Source organism: Manacus vitellinus, unplaced genomic scaffold (genome assembly GCF_001715985.3).
Source record: "Manacus vitellinus isolate BGI_N305 unplaced genomic scaffold, ASM171598v3 scaffold_77_pilon, whole genome shotgun sequence".
In the NCBI taxonomy this organism is placed as follows: domain Eukaryota; kingdom Metazoa; phylum Chordata; class Aves; order Passeriformes; family Pipridae; genus Manacus; species Manacus vitellinus.
In genome coordinates this window covers 1,444,714-1,459,245 of record NW_021940802.1, presented here as the reverse complement: position 1 = coordinate 1,459,245, position 14,532 = coordinate 1,444,714, and the positions used below count along the sequence as shown (strand labels likewise).

General features: G+C 49.2%; 1 protein-coding gene and 1 long non-coding RNA gene across 2 annotated transcripts in view; both read right to left on the bottom strand.

The window, feature by feature from the left end:
- Positions 1-761: 761 nt before the first annotated feature.
- The window catches only part of WNK2 (WNK lysine deficient protein kinase 2), an 82,707-nt gene continuing 68,936 nt past the window's right edge, over positions 762-14,532 (bottom strand). The window contains 1 exon segment of the mRNA XM_029964657.1: positions 762-1,927. Within this exon segment, the coding sequence (XP_029820517.1) occupies positions 1,820-1,927 (108 nt within the window). The 3' untranslated portion in view covers positions 762-1,819.
- LOC108641734 lies at positions 7,729-9,691 on the bottom strand. Its single transcript, XR_001922232.1, has 2 exons — positions 9,197-9,691; positions 7,729-8,420 (listed from the first exon to the last, which is right to left on the bottom strand). It is a non-coding gene; the product is annotated as an uncharacterized LOC108641734 (long non-coding RNA).

Sequence of the window (14,532 nt, the reverse complement as noted above, 5' to 3'; positions counted from 1 at the left end):
GAGAAATTATCCAAAAACAGGTGGGGAGTGGCCCCAGCTTCCACTCCTGAGATTTAATCCTGATACTAAATCTTATATTTAACCTGAATATTAATAGAATATTTATAAAATGCTTATCTGGAGTCAGAGGCCCCTTGGCTCCCTGCAGCTGTGGAGGAGCCCGAGGATCTGCAGGAGCAGCAAAGAGGGTTGGAACAACTGATGAAGGAGGCCCACCTAGACCTCAGGAGACCCTGCAAGGGATTTCCCTGGAGAAAAATCACCTTTTGAACTTGGGAATAAAAGTCTCAGGTGAGGACAAAATGCTTTGTTTCTGTGATCACTGGAATAGTGGCTCATCCCCAGAGAAGTGACAACCCTGTCCCTGTACCCAGCATGTTGGATGTGGGACCAGATGGCAAGGAGGTGTGCAAGAGGAAAACAACCAAAAAAACAAAAAGAAAGGTACAGCACTTGGCTGGACTTCCCTTCGAGCAGAGAAGCCTGCAGCAATTCAGCCTTTACCACTTACCCAGTCCCTGCTCCTGTGCAGGTGATCCATTCCATTTCCTCAGACAAGGGCAGGGCAGGAGGCATCCCAGAGAAGCAAAAAATTAACATAAATACATATATTTTGGCCCTGGGGCTTCAAAACTCTGAATTAACCAAGTGTTTGAATGATCCTGGAGCTTCAGCAATACAAGTACCTCCACCTGCACTCTCCTCCCTCCCACTGGCGGGCAGAAGGGGCCGAGGTGGAAAGGAAATAGGGAACAACGGCATCAAAATAAGATTTATTACTCAGAACCAAGATTTGGAAGAGACAGACATGGCAGATAACAACGAAACAGAACACCAGGCTCCAGCTGTGAGGAAGGGGGGTGCCAAGGGGCTGATGGGCAGGTGGAAGTTCCTATGGCTCTGGGATCAAAAGCAAGAGTGAGAGGGTGAGAACAGCCTGGGCTGGGGCTGCCGAGGCAGCAGGGGAGGCCTGTGGGTGCACAGAGTTTGGGGCCCAGATGTAACCGCAGGAGCAGCACTTTCCCACTCCTTAGGACCGTGCTAACCCAGCTTTCTTAAAAAGAGGTGAGCAGTCCTTTGATAAATGATCACCTGTGAGATTATTGCTTCAAACTACTCTGTCCATCCCCTCGACCCAAAGTCAGTGAAACCCACCACCAGTGAACCCAGAGAAAGAAACCCCTACTGCTCATTTTAGCTCATTGAAGGCACTTTAGAGTCTTAAAAATGGCTCCAATTACCCACTGGTCTGTGGAAGGATTTTAGTCTTACAGTTAAAATCAGCAGTGACTCGAAACTGTATTTAAGTCCGGCAAGAAAAAGTGGCTGGTCTGTGAGAAAAAGAAAGAGGTAAAAAGGGAAGTGACGAGCACAGACTGACTCTCCAGTGCAGGATCTGGAGGGTTTTTTACTTGATTTAAGTGGATTTAAAATAGAGTCTCATCTCTACAAAAGAATGGTGAGACATTTAAATGGAACTGGAATTGCCTTCCTTGTATGTGTGCCTGGCTTATTGCTTGGAAAATTGCTTAAATGACAATTAATTGTGTGAAACAAAAAGCATTTGAAGGAGTGCCTCCTCCTCTTCCTCCTCCTCCCTCTTCTCCATCTGCTGCTCATGGAAACCTGGCTCACAACAGAAGGGAACAATTTGGAACAAAATCCTTTTCCCCCAAAATAATTCTCCTTTATTTTTTTTTTTTTTTGCATAACATTTTTTTTTGTATTTCCAACTATAAATAAAAAAAATGATTAGAAAGAAGTTACAAAATTGCGTCGAATGGACCAGAACAGCACAGAATTCCTCACACATGATAAATCACTTCCCATCTTCCTCTTCCTCCTCCTTAGCCGCGGCGGGGCCTCGCGCTTGGCACTGCAGCTGCGGGGGCCACGTGTCAGTCGCCGACGGTCTCATTTTCAGAATCTAAAAGAAAAAAATCCATATATGGATTTCACATCCAGGAAAACCCAAACCAAACCCAAAAAAGGGCCACGCAAGCTCATGGGCCCCAAGTGTGTGGAGGTGCTGCTGCCAGAGCACGCTACAGGTACCGCAAGGAAACAGAGAAACAGAGACCGAGATCTGTCATGCTGAGAGCTCAGAATGTGGGAATCGGGAAAAAAAAAAATTAAGTATCTCCAGGTAACCAGGAAAAAACACATGGCAGCAGCGGGTCAGCCACAACACCCTGAGCAGAGCCAGGCTCCCAGGAGGTAGAGATGGAAAGAGCCAGCAGAGACGCCCAGCACTGGGCTCAGTTTGTGGGACCCTGTCGCTGAGGGAGGAGGGGAGAGGGATGTGATGCTGTGTGGAGGTGCCAAAGGGATGGTGGGATTGCCAGGGCACGCCGTGGCACCAGCTCCCCACACCCGCAGGCTTGGCTCCCTTGTCCAACGGAAACGGAGCCAAACCTCGGATCACAGATCACAGAATGGCTTGGGTTGGAAGAGACCTCCTTCCACCTGGGCTGCAGGGATGCCATGTCCCACCCAGGCAGGGATGGGATCCATCAGCCTTCCACAGGAGGCAGACCACAGGGCAAGATGGTGGGACAGACGTGGAAGGGCACAGCAATGCCAAGGACTCGCAAGGACAGGACTGGGATAAGAGGCAGCGAGGGCGCCGAGGGCACAGCACGTGGCTGAAGAAGCAGCAGCACGAGGTGCCACCACGTGTCCCCCACCCTGCAGCACATGCCCACCACCACGCTGTGCTGGGGACATGCTCCCAGGGACATGCACCCCAGCCCCTTGCTCCACAGACACACATGCACACTGTGGGATCACAGCCACGGACAGGCCTGATGGAGCAGATGGCTTTGGGATGCCCTCAGAACACATGCAGGGTGTCCTTGGAGCAGCAGGGAGTCCTTGGAGCAGCAGGGAAGGCGGGGCATGGGTGGGGACAGCACGTGGTGCAGATGCCATCTGGGTCTGGCACAGCTCCTGCTGGGTCTCTGTGGTTTGGGCTCCGCTTTTGTTAAACGCAGCCCCAACTTTCCCGTGCTCCTTGCTCCGCCTGTTCATGGGAAGAATGGCTTTTTAGGGAAGGAAAATCAGGTCTTGATCATAATTCCTTCCTGAGCTTCTGACCAACGCCAGTTCTGAAGATCCACCTGGATCCACCCCAACACCTGCTCGCTATGGATAACCAGCATTTGGCAGAGTTCCATCCAGGAAAACAGGATAAGATGAACTATCTCCAGGTAACCAGGAAAAAAGGTCTGGCAGCCATGGGTCAGCCACAACACCCTGAGCAGAGCCAGGTCCCCAGTCACCTGGCTCCTCAAACAAACCCTCACGGGTGCCCAGCCCACAGAGAAACTCCTCACTTCTTACTACAAAGCCAAGTCTGAGCTTTCACAGGCTGGGGAGGCAACAGCGCCGGAGAGACCGGGGAATGTGACTGTACCCCACGTTTGCTCTGTGGTGGGGAAAAGGCAGTGATGGCACGTCCTGTAGCTGCTGCTGTCTAGTCTGATAGACAAACCCTGAGTGCTGAGGAAGTTTTTACTCTGCTTGCAAAGTAATTGAAAAAAAAAACAACAGAAGAGTAAATACTTTTTGGGGCAATTTTACGTCAGACCTGAAGAAGCCCCATTTGAGAATGATTATTTCTGGTTATTTCTTCTTAAACCTAATTTTTTACAAGGTGTCAGAGTCCTGAATACCCCATAAAAACTGCAACAGGCACAAAGAAGATCCCAGAAGAGTGGCTAGAGAGGCTCTCACCATGCTTGTCCTGTCACCCAAAGCTCCTTGAGAGCCACACTGCCATAGCTAGCACTCAGTGGCACCTCAATAATGAAAGACAAAGTGTGGGGATCTGCTCCTTTCTGAGGAGAAAAAACAATTCCAGCTTTTCCCTCTGCCTCACAACTACAACAACGTGACCAGTATTCACCATGCATCCATTCCGTTGCACTACATCCAAAGAAATTCATCCAAGCGCCCCTTACTCAACCAGACTTGGAAAAACCAAGACCTTGTCACAAGAATTTCACTGTTGTAACAGATACTTTATTGAATATAGGTTGTTGTGTATGAACAGCTCCTCCACAGTGACCAAGCGAGCCCTAAAGCTTCCCGAGGCTTTGCAGGTCAGACTGAAGGCTCAAACCACGCAGCCCCTAAACTCTTCATGAGAAACTTATAATCAAATATAGATCCAAGAGAATGCAGCACCAGCCTTGACAGCACACCACAACTATCCCTGGGAAGGGAGCAAAGAGCACATCACTCACAACAGCAGCCACCTCCTGCTCCAAGCCTGACTTCCAAATGAATCAAGTGTAAGTGATCTCTGTGCTGACACAGTCAACGTCAGCACTGCAGCACATCCAAACCCCTCTGAGCAACAAATTCCTTCATAAAGCAGAATTTGTAACCTGACAGCTCCTAAAATCCACCTCATTATGCTGCCCTTCTGGAGCTTGGCTGTGTTAATAAAAGCAGCAGCACGGTCAGGGCTGGAGCCTCCCTGTCCTGCTGCCTCTGCAGGGGCAGCTCCACAGCCAGACACTGCCCCTGCCAAGGGCACCAACCACACGTGTGAGTCACCACACAGCTCCCATCTGACCAACGGCTCCTTTCTGGGTACACAGACAGGAAAATGATTGTCAGGGGTAAAATAATAACAGGGATCAGCACATCAGACTCACTCCACTCGACCTGCACCGGCGCCGACTAGGACAGCCCGACCCTACAGATCCCTGAGATGGACTCAATCCATAATAAATAACTGTCCTCAAGTACTCAATCCATAATAAATAACTGTAGCCAGAAATAACACAAGATTATGGTTTTGCTGTGTTATATATTCAATCCTGTATCAGACACTCATCTATCCATGACAAGAGCGTGTGAGTTCCCTGCCCGTACACTCTGCACAGACCGTGCCCACACTTCCCCACAGACATCACCAGAAATCAGGGACAGAGGAGGGCACACGAGGAGCAGGAGAAGGCAAGGAAACCTTACTGGGACACTAGACACAGTCAGGAACTATTTCATGTGTGACTTCTGCCTCTGATACAACACCTTCAACAGCATCCATGGAAAACTTGGGGGGAACTTGCTGGCAGCAAGGCAGAAAACAAGGCAGGTTTTTGCATTAATAGCCAATATCTGATGAGTAACATCAATCTCACCCAAAAAGTCTTGAACTCTTTGCTTCATTGTGGGGGTGGGGATGACAGGGAAAGCAATGCTGAGGTCACACAATTTCAGAAGGGAGACTTCTGGTTACAACCCTCCAAAGCCAACTTCCAAGGAATGTTTGAGGACAGATGTTTTTCCTGCCCAAACATGTGCAAACTGAACGAATCCAACACGGACCTACGAAGTGTCCACGAGGCTTGTCTGGAAATATTCTGAATGTTCCCAGACCTGACAGTAATGCACTGGGATCATGAAAAATGCTTGAAGACATATCATTGACAGAGCCAAGTTAAACTAATGATTCAAAGTATTAGTGATTTCCTTCCACAAACACCAAACAGCAAAACCTGCCACTGGATGAAGAAGCTCATTTCAGGAATTACTGCCCCTGAGCACCAAGGCCCTGTTCCCCAACACGAGTATCTCTGTCTGAGCACAGTAATGGCCACGTCTCACCCTCGTCTTGCCTTTGATCTCAGCCAATGTCAAGTATTTCAGAGAAAAGTAAAGAAGTTATACAGCAGAGAGCAAGAACGGAGCACTTTGGAGACAGGTGTGAAGTGATGGTTAAGTAATCACAGAGTCACAGAATGGTTTGGGTTGGAAGGGACCTTAAAGACCATCTTGTTCCAATTCCCTGCCATGGGCAGGAACACCTTCCACTAGCCCAGGTTGCTCCAAGCCCTGTCCAACCTGGCCTGGGACACTTCCAGGGATGGGGCAGCCACAGCTGCTCTGGGCAACATTTCTTCCTTAAAGCAGCTTTTTAAATGATTTTTTTTTATTTTCTAATGGAATTCAAAAAATATTTCCTCTTTAAAGTTGTGAAACGGAGACCAGAGTTAAATACCCGAACAAACTGCGAGGGCCAATGTTACATCATTCTTTCGGGTGAAAGCTGTGCCAGGGAGGTTGAATCTGGATTTGCAAGAGAGCCTTAAAGCACTCCAGTGTTTCTCCCTGCCATCTCTAGTGCCCAGCTTTGCATCCCTGTGGCAGATGAGCAGCTCCTTCTCAGGATACCCAGTCCCACTCCAAGCAAGCCAAGGATGGGGGGGGAAAGCAGAATGTGATTATGCATTGAGATACTCCATCATGACACGAGGCAATCAGAAAGCTAAATGAATGGCACAGAGGAAAACTTCAACTACTTTCCCAACTTCCCAAATTGTGAAAACTTTGAAACTTTCCTACCAAAGTTTCAAAAACTTTCCTCCACTACTGGGTGCGTGACTCGGGGGGTTAAAACATTCCTTCGAGATTTGTATTAAGTTTCTGTAAATGAAGGATTGAAAATTGGGGGATCTGTGAGCTCCTCATCGAAACTTTGTATTTAAAGCATCTGTGCTGACTTCCCACGTGTCAGCACAGGGCTGGGAATGTTGGGTGATGGCACAGCTACAGGATATGGCAGCAGGTCAGGAACTAGGGAGGTCAGGAATTCTACCAGCAGGTTTGACCCATTTGCTGTCTATTGAAGCAATATTCAGTCAGGAATAAAATGATTTCAGCTCTGTGATCTGCAAGGGATCTTTTGTGGGCACAGATCCCTCTCTGATGGTGCAGCACAGATCCCTCAGGTCCCTCTCGCTCCTTGGCTCACCTTTTGCTCAAGGAGTCGCCCCATTTATTTAATCTCATGTCATTTGTTTAATTGCCGCTGAGGGTCAAAGCACCCCACGACACAGTTGTCACAACTCAGGGCGAAAGAACCAACAGCCAGAAGAGCTGCAGCCAAGAGGGCCCTCAGGAAGTTAAACACCACAAGTACCACAATGCCATCACCTTCTGAGCCGCTGCTTAGCCCCAGTGCTGGATAAAGGTGCAACAGGCAGGAGCTCCCCCCGGGGATGTGGAAGCTGCATCCCTGCCCTGCTGCCCCGGCCGCCCCTCGGGAGAGCAGCACATGCAAGGCAGCCACGGCGGGGACGGGCACCAGCGCGGGGCACAGAGCCCCCGACACACAGAGCACACACAGCACAGCCACGTGGGATGGGTGCACAGAGAGACAGAAGCAGGGGTGTCACCTGCACGCCCTTCCCTCATTCCTCCTGCAGCCTAACCCGATGACGGGGACTGCCAAGAGGGTGCTGGCAACGGGGCCAAGCTTCCTCACACTTAAACGATGCCAGGATCCTTTAGAGGGGCTTCCCTACTGCTTTGCAGCACAGGGGGGACGCAGTCCATGGGCTTCTTTCCCATCTGCCAAACTCAGCACCCTCACGTGCACCACCAGCAGCGCTGAGGGCACCATCTGCTCACAGGAACTCAGCCCGCTCTGCTCTGCAGCAGCCCCAACACCAGGAACACCTCCACAGGCAAGGACTCGGGGCACTGTGCCCTGCGGGGTGGCCCCACGCACCTCCTGGGGCACCGCTGCCTTTCTCCAGCTGCTGGAGGTGTTGGCTATGGGGAGAACCCAAGAACTGGCAGAGGCATCACATCTGCTCCTGCTACACAACCAAGGGACAAGAACGAGTCTGGAAAACAAAGGCAGTGTTACCCAGAGTAGCTGGGAATCGACACAGTTCTACGGTTTAGAAAAACATCGGGTTTTTCACACCATTTTCAAGCACAAAATGTTTATTTTTCTTTTTAATCTATACAATTTCTCGGGGCTTTTAGTGCCACTGACTTTGTCAGTATACAAGGGATGGACTATACAGGCAATAGCGACATAATCTGTAGGATTCAGTGCGAGCCGAAGGGAACCCGGTGTGAGAACATATTTTCCATGTTTGCTCATGAAGCATACATACATGAATCTAAAAAACTCAAACAAATTAAAGATACATGGTACAGAGAACAGAAATCTCTTACTACAGTAAGTATTTTTGCCCAGGCAGAAGACTCTGCATAATTGTCTATAAAATTCAATTCTAACTGAATTGATGGAATAATATATTCAAAGGGTACAAACAAAATAATTTAGACAGGTATAATAATGCTCGAGGTACAATAGAACTATACAATTCACAGCTTGGCAGCACAGGACATCTCTGCCCTTCAGCAGATGGTATAAAGCATCATCACCAGGGAGTGACAGTGCCTTTGGGCATGGCCACTGCTCCGGGTCCTGTGCCTGTAACGCTCCCGCAGCGCTTTCAGAGGGAAGGAGACTTACCATCGGCAAAACAGGTCTAGTGGTTACCTTGTGCCTTTAGACTGAGGTGCAGGTGGAGACTCTACGCACAGTAAAACGGGCAAAAAGCAACTTTCAAACAGGAGAGAGGTGTCCGTGCCACCTGGAGCGCAAACTTTGGTAAAAATAAAAGCAAATAAATAAATTAAAAAAAAAAAAAAAATTCCATATGAAAGGTGGTGAGACTCCAAACCTGAAGTGTCAGATATGAGAAAGAACAGCTTCATGTTCTGTTCTGTTTCAGCACGAACTCTGTCAGTGGCCAGACACCACCCCGAGCCTTGGTGGTCGAACCGGAGCCAGAGGACGTGCGAGTGCTGTACTTACACGGGTCTGACAGTCCCCTGGAGATACGTTCTCCTACGATCAAGAGTTCCACTAGTTTTCTTCACTTATGGAACATGCATGAACTTGTAATTCAACTGAATTATAAAAGCCCAGATAGGAAAAGGAAATTAAATCCAATGTGCTGCTGATCCAGAGGAAAACAGCATTTTTGCTGCCTGTTACTGCAGTAAGCCGCCGTTCACAACGACTTTACCACAGGCTGGGGAGGAGAACGGATTGCACTGCCTGAAGCTATTCCCTGTCCTTGTATGCACTTTCCTTGGATCACTCTGTAAATACTCCTACATTACAATGTGCACTTCACTACTCCTTGTACAAACACAAACAGTTTTATGATCAGTGCGTCAAACAAACGTGTCAAACAAACCTCACCTCACAATTCTTTTTTTTTTTTTTAAAAGCTTCAGAAATGAAAATTCAACCCGTGAATAAAAACGAAAGCATTTACAGCAAAATTAAGCCGATGAGGAACGTCAACTGTAAACCTGCAATATCTTTGCAAATAAAAAGAACTTCAACTGGCAAGCAGTAAATAAAATACACCTTTCAAATAATTGTACATCTCTTTCCAGCTGGGACTGGAAAGCTGAGATTCAAGGCACTGAAGTCCTGCAGGGTTAGTACAATTTGCAAGTCATCAATTCAAGTACATCAACATTAAGGATCGCAAGTGTGAAACAGAACACAAGGAATAAAGTGTCTTCAGCAATGGAACAGAAGCAGGTATTGCCATAAGCACAAAGGATCTGCTGTGACGCCGCCTCACAGTGATTGCTGACGCGGGGTATGGCTGTGCGCTCGCGGGCCCGCCCCGGCCCACACGGATCATCCACAGAGCAAACACTCCACGTGACGGCGTCAAAATCACCAGGACCCACGGCAGGATCACCCGTGGCACGGTCACCCACCGACAGGGTTACCCGTGGCAGGGTCACCCATGGCAGGGTCACCCATGTCAAGGTCACCCACGGCAAGGTCACCCCCCGGCAGGGTTACCCGTGACAGGGTGCCCATGGCGAGGTCACTCATTGCAGGGTTACCTGTGGCAGGGCCCCCACAGCCAGATCCCCCCGGCAGGATGCCCTGTGGCAGGGTCCCACGGCCAAGCGCCGGCCCGCTAGGTCATGCGCACCGCGGGCCGGGCGGCGGGCGGGCGGGCGCTGCAGCGGCACCGGGTACATCCGCAGGCAGCTCCGGCTGAGGGGCGAGAACCGCACGATGCCGGGACCCCCGACCAGCCCGGGCTGCGCCATCGGCCCCGGCCACGGCACCCCGTACACGGGGCTGGGGAAAACTCCTCCGTACTGACAGAGAGGCATCACATACGGTGTCACCGCGCCAGCAAGGGCGGGCCCTGGCACAGGCACTGGCAGGGATGGTGGAGCTCCAGGAGCTAATCCTGTGGGCATGGGGCAAGCCACCGGAACAGGGCACTTGCTCCCCAGTCCTGTCCTTACCGAATTTACCTACAAAAAGAGAAATACAAGAAGCGTCGCTACAGAGCTCCTCTTCCCCCCTGCCACGGGCAGTGACACCGAGCCCAGACACACATGTCCATGGTGGTACTGCTCCCCCACGGCATGGCACAGGCTGCCAGCTGGGGGCACAGGCACAAGGGTGTCACAGTGTCCTTGGGCCTTTATTTTGGGTTCATTTCTTTTTTTTCCTTTTATATTTTTGGTGGGGGATTGGGTTGGGTTTGTTTTGTTTTTTGAGTTTTTTTTTTTCTTTTTAAAGACATAAAATTTGGAAATTAATAGGAAAGATTGATATGGGGCAGAGGGGAAAGTTATCTGATTATAACCTCGCTCTTCAAGAAGGCAGGAAGCATCACTAAACAAGTGAGGATGAACACCATAAAAAGTCACAAACAATTTCGCATGTCCAAAGGAACTCAAGTATCTTTTATCTTGTGCATAGAAGTAAATGAACTGCACCAAGTGCAGAATTAACCCAAATCTCACACGCTTACGTGAGACAAGCCTCAGAAGAGGCTTTCTCACGCCTCAGAAGAGGCTTAAAAATCCTAGCCCATATTTCTGTACAAAACTGTTTCATCTGGCCCCAGAGAACTGAGGAAAGGAAGGAGACCTGCCAGGGTGGCAAAACCAGCGAGGGCACAGCGGGGCTGCTCTGCCTCAGGCGCTGCCACAACCAATTCCAGCCGGTTTTCTGGAATTCTATTAACACCCACTACAGTTATTCAGCTTTTGCATGCAAGGGGCAGAGAAAGAGCTCTCCCTCGACATGGGATGGCAGAGCTTTCCAGATGACACACTCCATCCTGCGCAATACCATGGGAACTGCCGTTATCCCAGACATTGACATTTCATTATGTTTTTAATGTCACAGAGTTTACAACTCCCCGTGGGGTTCCCAGCATGCCAGCACCTATTTGTGGCATAGGAAAAAGGGGTGTTACTTAATTCTGGGAATCTCCCACCAATGTGATATTTTACATTCAATTGATAAAATTGGTATGAAGGTGAAATTTCAACAGAAAAAATGAATATACGTATAAGGCTGTGTGTGGAACACTTACTCCATGCTTCTAATTTCTCAATTAACAATAAAAATGGCAATGTCCCCCTGGGATTTTCTGCTTTGGGGCATGAACCTCTGCTCCAAGAGCAATTTTAGAAAAATACAGAAGTATTTGATACCCTTCTTCACTTCCTTTCATCTGAAACCTAAATCTGATGGTGAACGTCGAACTGAAAGAGACGCCTCAGTGTGATGAATTTGACATCATTAAAGTGTAAAACCCCACCAAAATTAACAACAGACATCAAAGAACAAGAAACAGAGGAACCAGGGACATATTTTTAAGACCAGCACACTTCTTTAAGCTGTTATTAAACTCTTGTTTTAACATCCTCAAAATCATGGTTTCCACCAAGCTAAACACCTGTGAGTGATGTACCTAACCAAAATACAGATTTTGGACAATGCTCTCAGGCACGTGGTGGGATTGTTGGGGGGTGTCCTGTGCTGGGCCAGGAGTTGGACTTGATGATCTTTGATGGCCCCTTCCAACTCAGGACATTCTATGGTTCCAGGACAGCATTTCTTACACTAGCAACAGATTATTTATTCAGTGGCATTGAAAATGTGAGGTGACATTTTCAGTGGCCCTATTTAAAAATTAACTTGAAAAACATCATTTTCAGCTCTTTTAAAGTACTGAGAAATCTGACTCACCCCAATTCAAGCTTCTGAACTTTCTCCTTCTCAGCTGAATTCCTCAGCAAAGCAGCAGCTGGATTTAAGGCTGTGTATGTGCTACTGGGAACAAAATTGTGTCATGCTCCAAACCCACCATTACACATACTCATTAAACTTGATAATGTCATGACAAATGCATATTAATGACTTAAGTTTTCTTCCTCTACCTTCATCCCATGCTTCAAGGGAGCTAAATGCACACTTTAGGAGGCACAACATCTGGCTCTTGTGTCTTCCCCTGGGTAGGAGTCTCTTGGTCATGGCCTCTATTTAACCATCACCTTTTAACCAGTTCTGATGACTCAACACTGATGGAAGCCCACACAACCCATTGAGTCCTGCATGGAGATGCTGACTGAAACACCAAAATTAACATGTGCCAAAAGAGTCCTCAAAGCAGCACAAGGAGCTGTGGATTTCCCAGCTCCAGGGAAGCCAGGAGACTACAAGTCCCTTTGCTTGTACAGGTTGAAGGGACGAAGATGGACATTCAAAAGGTGATGAATGAGGTGCATTCGTCACCTACATGGGGTCAGATCTCAGCTGTGAACAGGACTAGCTCAGCATTTCAAGTCAGCCAGGTTGGTGTTTAACGAGATGCACCGAGGGAAGGCCCTGGGATTCCTGGCCAGAGCCCTGTCAGTGGTCAGAGTGGTCACCTGAGCACCAGCCTGAGAGCTGCTGGGGCTGGAGAGTCCCCAGTGCAGCTGTGAGCCTGTGGGTTCTCCCATCTCTCATCAGCTGGCCAGTTCTAGGCTGAAAGGACATGTCTGGTATCCCTGGCTCCCTGCTGGCCCAAGGCACCTCTCCCCTTGGCCACTCCCTTGTCAGTTCTGCAAGTTTGCTGGAGGCTGCCCAGGGTGGAGTCCCTGCCCCTGAAGGGATTAACAGATGTGTGGATGTGGCATTTGGGAACGTGGGTTAGTGGTGGCCTTGGCAGTGCTGGGGGAATGCCTGGACTCAGTGGTCTCAGAGGGCTTTTCCAGCCTCAGTGACTCTGTGGTTCTATGAAAGGTGCCAGTTCTGGCACAGGCTGTTGATTCTACAGGGTGCACCAGCTACACCCACTATATCCCAGGGAGCCAAGGCTTTGGCTTCCAGTGGGGCTGCTGGCTTTGGCATTCTCCCCACAGCTTGAAGACATGGCTGTGAATGGTTTCTGAAGTTATCTTGGCAATTGAAAACAAGCAGTACAATATCAGAGCACTTGAGCATCCAGCTCCAGCAACCCATGTTGAGAGACCACTGACATACAAAGATCCTTGGAGCTGTACCCACAGTCACACAGGACACAACTTTGGGGGTTATTTAGAATAAAACAACCCTCCTGAAGGAGTGGAAAGCAGAACTGGTCTTCTCCCTTTCTGATTCAACTTTAGACTCTATAACACCAGCAATGAGGAATGCCACAGATTACATGGCTTAGCCAACTATGGATGGCATGACTTCATTTTTCATGTTACAATATTCATGTCCTCCTGTTTGTTCTGCTGCGTGTTGAGGCCTAGCAGAGTCAGCTGCCCTGGCCTTAAGGAGGCTGATAAGGCCAACAGTCCCAAAACCAACAAATTTAACAACTGCTCTGCAAAATTTACACCTGACATCACCATGTAAAAAGTCTGTCTGCCAGAGATATTTAATAGGGATTTCTCTACTTTTTTTTTTTTTTTTTTAAGGAAGAAAGACTGGGTTGATGTCCTTTAGTCCTAGAATCAATCACAGAATGGTTTGGGTTGGAAGGGACCTTAAAGCTCATCTCATTCCAGACCTCCTGCCATGGGCAGGGACACCTTCCACTAGTCCAGGTTGCTCCAAGCCCCATCCAACCTGGCCTTGGACACTTCCAGGGATGGCGCAGCCACAGCTTCTCTGGGCAACCTGTGCCAGGGCTCCCCACCCTCACAGGGAAGAATCTCTTCCCAGTATCCCATCTATTCCTGCCCTCTGGCAGTGGGAAGTCATTCCCTGTGTCTTGTCCCTCCATCCCTTGTCCCCAGTCCCTCTCCAGCTCTCCTGGAGCCCCTTTAGGCACTGGAAGGGGCTCTCGGGTGTCCCTGGATCCTTCTCTTCTCCAGGTGAACCCCCCCAGCTCTCCCAGCCTGGCTCCAGAGCAGAGGGGTTCCAGCCCTTGGAGCATCTCCGTGACCTCCTCTGGACTTGCTCCAAGTCCCTCTCGTGCTGAGGCCCCAGCCCTGCACACACTCCTGGGGGATCTCAGGGGGGCAGAGTACCCTCTGTGACATGTGTAGGAAGGGAAGTTCCTCCCCTGCTCTCCCCCTCTACATATCCATTAACCTCCTCTGTAGAAGCAATAAACTTACTGAACCAACACCTAACAGGGGCACCTTTGCCCACTGCCCTCTCCCCTCTGCTCAGGCCACCTCCCCACCTGCCCTTCCCCAGCTCTGCCTGCACTGGCAAACCTCTGCCCTGTACACATCCCTGCAGGTACCAGCCACCTCTCCTTCCTGCTTCCCAACACCTGCCTTCTCCTGCCAGTCTTCCCTTTGCACCAAATAATCACACAGACTCATTTAGAAAACAAGAATAATACACACACAGAGGAGAACATACAGGAAAACACTGGCAAAAATGAAACAAACCCCACAGGACAAAGACTCAAGTAGTTTAAAAACCCCCAATCTGTTCTTTGG